The following is a 5,000-nucleotide window of genomic DNA, read 5'->3' as shown; positions in this document are numbered from 1 at the left end:
AAATTGCAGTCAATAGTACATTTACCAAGCAGCAATGGGTTAAGATAGAAATTAAATGAGATAATATTTTTCAAAGGGTATAATAGATGATATAGCAATGGTAAACTCAGGTGGCATAATATGTATTTTTTCATCTGTACTTTAATTTTCATCACAGCTATTGGCATGTAAATTGTATCTAATTGCTTTGTAGTCAGGTCATGAAGTGTCTGATTTCTTTTTTGGATCCCGCAAAGACATGACCATTTATGTACAGTAAGTGATTTTTTTGTAGATATGTTTGAAGTGATATAAATTGAATATATTTTGATAATTTCCTTTTATTCCTTAGATGAGAGAGAGAGCGTGCAGAAGAAGACTTTCATGAAATGGGTGAATTCCCACCTGGTACGAGTGAACGCACGTATAGGAGACCTATATGTGGACTTACGAGATGGAAAGCAGCTCATCAAACTCCTGGAAATTCTTTCAGGAGAGAGATTGGTCAGTAATAATGCCTGTGATTTATATGTTGAAAAACTTGTGATATACTGGACAGAGAATATGTTTGTTTATTCATAAAACAAGTATGTTTCAGTACATGAAGGTTTTACAGTTTTTGTTTGTCATTACTTACAGCCACGACCGACCAAAGGAAAGATGCGAATTCACTGCTTGGAAAATGTAGACAAAGCTCTTCAGTTCCTTCGTGATCAGCGAGTCCACTTGGAGAACATGGGCTCCCATGATATTGTGGATGGCAATGCTCGTCTCACACTTGGTCTTATCTGGACTATCATCCTTCGGTTCCAGATCCAAGACATCACCATTGAAGAGACAGAGAACCAAGAGACCAAGAGTGCTAAGGATGCTTTACTCCTTTGGTGCCAGATGAAGACAGCTGGTTATCATAATGTTAACATCAGGAACTTTACCACCTCCTGGAGGGATGGTTTAGCCTTCAATGCTATCATTCACAAGCACAGGCCTGACTTGATTCAGTATGAGAAATTGTCACGGTCAAATGCAATGTACAACCTCAATAATGCCTTTAATGTTGCAGAAAACAAATTAGGTCTCACCAAGCTGTTGGATGCTGAGGATGTCTTTGTTGAACAGCCTGATGAGAAATCAATTATCACCTATGTTGTCACCTACTACCACTACTTCTCCAAACTCAAACAGGAGACAGTCCAGGGAAAACGTATTGGCAAGGTTGTGGGTATTGCTATGGAGAATGACAGAATGATCAAGGAATATGAGAGTCTTACATCAGATTTACTGAAGTGGATTGAAGTCACTATTGAATCCCTAAATGACAGAGTTTTCACCAACTCACTTACTGGAGTACAAGCGCAGCTCACACAATTCAATACTTACCGTACTGTGGAGAAACCACCAAAATTCGTTGAGAAGGGCAACCTGGAGGTACTGCTCTTCACTCTTCAATCCAAAATGAGAGCCAATAATCAGAAACCCTATTTGCCAAAGGAGGGCAAGATGATTAGTGACATCAATAAGGCCTGGGAACGCCTGGAGAAGGCTGAGCATGAACGTGAGTTGGCACTGAGAGAGGAACTTATTCGTCAAGAGAAGCTTGCACAACTTGCTGCTAGGTTCAACCGTAAGGCTGGCATGAGAGAAACCTGGTTGTCTGAGAACCAGAGACTGGTTTCCCAGGATAACTTTGGTTTTGATTTGGCTGCTGTGGAAGCTGCAGCAAAGAAGCACGAAGCCATTGAGACTGACATATTTGCGTATGAGGAGCGTGTACAGGCAGTAGTCTCAGTTGCTAATGAGCTAGAAGCTGAACGTTATCATGATATCGAACGCATCAATGCTAGGAAAGACAATGTGCTACGCCTCTGGAACTACCTACTTGAGCTTCTCAGGTTGCGCCGCATGAGGCTTGAACTGTCTCTACAGCTGCAACAGAACTTCCAGGAAATGATGTACATCTTGGACTCCATGGAAGACATGAAGCTCCGTCTCCTTAGTGAAGACTATGGAAAACATCTCATGGGTGTGGAGGACTTGTTACAGAAACACTCTTTGCTGGAGGCTGACATTAATGTCTTGGGTGAACGTGTCAAGACAGTAATTGAGCATTCTCAGCGGTTCCTGGATGATGAACAGGTTGAGGGATATCGTCCATGTGACCCATCTATTGTATTGGAGCGTGTGCAGCAACTTGAGGATGCCTATGGTGAGCTTGTCAAGTTGGCTGTCGAGAGGCGTCTCCGCCTGGAAGAGTCACGCAAGTTATGGCAGTTCTACTGGGACATGGCAGAGGAAGAGAACTGGATCAAGGAGAAAGAACAGATTCTTTCCACTTCAGACATTGGGCATGATCTCATCACTGTCAACTTACTCTTGACCAAACACAAAACAGTTGAAGAAGAGTTGTTGTCACATGAGCCACAACTCAAGGCAGTTGTCAAGAGTGGAGAAGAGCTTATTGCTCAGCAACACTTTGGCTCTGATAAGATTCAAGAGAGAATTGATGAAATTATGACCATGTGGACTTCCCTTACAGAGAGATCAGCCAACCGTAAGAAGAGGCTGACTGATGCTGTAGACCTGCATCAATTCTACACAGAGGCTGATGATGTTGATACCTGGATGTTGGATATTTTGCGACTGGTATCAAGCGAAGATACTGGTAGGGATGAAGCTACTGTGCAGTCTCTCTTGAAGAAACACAAGGATGTTACTGATGAGCTGAAGAACTATGCTAGCACAATTGAACAGTTGCACCAACAGGCATCAGAACTCAATCAGGTTGACAGAGAATCACCTGTGGTCATTGAAAGATTGGCATCAATTGACCGCAGATACAAAGAATTGCTTGAACTTGCTAAGGTGCGCAAGCAGAGATTGCTGGATGCTCTGTCACTGTATAAATTGTTCACAGAGGCAGATGGTGTTGAACAATGGATTGCAGAGAAGGAGCGTATGCTTCTTACAATGGTACCAGCTAAGGACATTGAAGACTGTGAGATCATGAAGCACAGATATGAAGGATTTGAACAAGAAATGAATGCCAATGCTAGTCGTGTAGCAGTTGTGAACCAGTTGGCTCGTCAGTTGTTGCATGTTGAGCATCCAAACTCAGAGGACATTATTGCCCGTCAGAACCAACTAAACCAACGGTGGGCCGAGCTCAGAGAAAAGGCAGAAAGCAAGCGTGAAGAACTCAGCTCTGCCCATGGAGTTCAAACATTCCATATTGAATGTAGAGAAACAGTTCTTTGGATTGAAGATAAGAAGCGTGTGTTGATGGAAACTGCTGACCTAGGCACAGATCTCAGTGGCATCATGACACTCCAGCGTCGTCTCTCTGGCATGGAAAGAGACCTGGCAGCTATTCAGGCTAAACTTGATGCCCTTGAAAGTGAAGCAGATAAGATCAGCCAGGATCATCCAGAAGAGGCTGAACTCATCCGTGAGCGCATTGAACAGATCCGTTCAGTGTGGGACCAACTCACTCAGCTTCTCAAGGAGCGTGATGCTAAACTTGAAGAGGCTGGTGATCTTCATCGCTTCTTGAGAGATCTGGACCACTTCCAGTCATGGTTAACCAAGACAATGACAGATGTGGCATCAGAAGATATTCCTTCAAATCTTGCAGAAGCAGAGAAGCTGCTGAGCCAACACCAGTCCATCCGCGAGGAGATTGATAATTACACTGAAGACTATATTAAGATGATGGAGTATGGTGAACGTATTACAGCAGAAGATGTTACACCAGCAGATGATGCACAGTACATGTTCTTGAGAGAGAGACTGAAGGCCCTCAAGGATGGATGGGCAGAGTTGCACCAGATGTGGGAGAACAGACAGGAACTTCTGTCACAGTCCCTTAACTTACAGATGTTCTTGCGTGATGCCAAACAGGGAGAAGTTCTCCTCAGTCAACAAGAACACTACCTTAGCAAGGATGAGACTCCAACCAACTTGGAACAGGCAGAGAACCTTATTAAGAGGCATGAGGCATTCCTTACTACCATGGAAGCTAATGATGAGAAGATCAATGGCATCTGCCAGTTTGCTCAGAGATTACTTGATGAAGAACATTTTGCTGCTGACAAAATTCAGAAAAAGGCAGAAAATATTGAAGAACGCCGACAGCAGAATAGAGATCGCGCCATGGAACAGATGGAACGCCTACGGGACCAACTCCAAGTCCATCAGTTCCTCCAAGATTGTGAAGAACTCAATGATTGGGTACAAGAAAAACATATCATTGCTCAAGATGAGAGCTACCGATCAGCTAAGACAGTCCACAGTAAATGGACTCGACACCAGGCCTTCGAAGCAGAAATTGCGAGTAACAAAGACAGATTGGTTAGAGTACAAGAAGCTGGAGAAGTGTTGGTAAAAGAAAAGCCTGAAATGGCTGAACTAATTGGACCAAAGATATCGGAATTAAATCAACACTTTGATGCCCTAGAGACCACCACCAAAGAAAAGGGAGAACGACTCTTTGATGCTAACAGACAGGTGCTTTATGAACAGACATGTGATGACATTGACACCTGGATGACAGATCTTGAGAAACAGATTGAAGGTGGAGACACTGGAATGGATCTGACATCTGTAAACATCCTTATGCAGAAACAACAAATGATTGAGACGCAGATGGCTGTCAAGGCCAAGCAGGTTGAACAGCTAGAGAGCCAGGCAGACTACTTGCAGCGCATGACTCCTGATAAGACAGAGGAGATCAAACAAATGAAGTCAAAAGTGGAAGCCAAATTTGAGTCCCTTAAAGCTCCTCTTGTTGAACGCAATGTGTTGTTAGCCAAGAAGAAAGAGGCATACCAGTTCAGGAGAGATGTTGAGGATGAGAAGCTCTGGATTCTAGAGAAAATGCCACTAGCAACAAGCCCTGACTATGGCAACTCCCTGTTCACCGTCCACATGTTAAAGAAGAAACTCCAGTCCCTTAGTACAGAGATTGATAACCACGAACCTAGAATTAATTTAGTCTGTGACAATGGTAGGAAGCTCATTGAAGA

The 5,000-nt window shown here is 43.4% G+C and overlaps 1 protein-coding gene across 34 annotated transcripts in view; it reads left to right on the top strand.

Annotated features, from left to right (window-relative positions):
- Positions 1–5,000, top strand: part of beta-Spec (spectrin beta chain) — a 102,244-nt gene that overhangs the window by 74,565 nt on the left and 22,679 nt on the right. For all 34 annotated transcript variants that reach the window (XM_070122154.1, XM_070122143.1, XM_070122274.1 and 31 more), the window contains 2 exons: positions 332–483; positions 619–5,000. The exon at positions 619–5,000 is cut by the window's right edge and continues 333 nt beyond it. In XM_070122154.1, coding sequence (XP_069978255.1) covers positions 332–483; positions 619–5,000 — 4,534 coding nt within the window. The remainder of the gene's footprint in view (positions 1–331; positions 484–618) is intronic.

The sequence above is a fragment of the Penaeus vannamei genome, chromosome 1 (genome assembly GCF_042767895.1).
Source record: "Penaeus vannamei isolate JL-2024 chromosome 1, ASM4276789v1, whole genome shotgun sequence".
In the NCBI taxonomy this organism is placed as follows: Eukaryota; Metazoa; Arthropoda; class Malacostraca; order Decapoda; family Penaeidae; genus Penaeus; species Penaeus vannamei.
The sequence above is the reverse complement of the archived record's forward strand: the minus strand, read 5'-3'. Positions and strand labels throughout refer to the sequence as shown.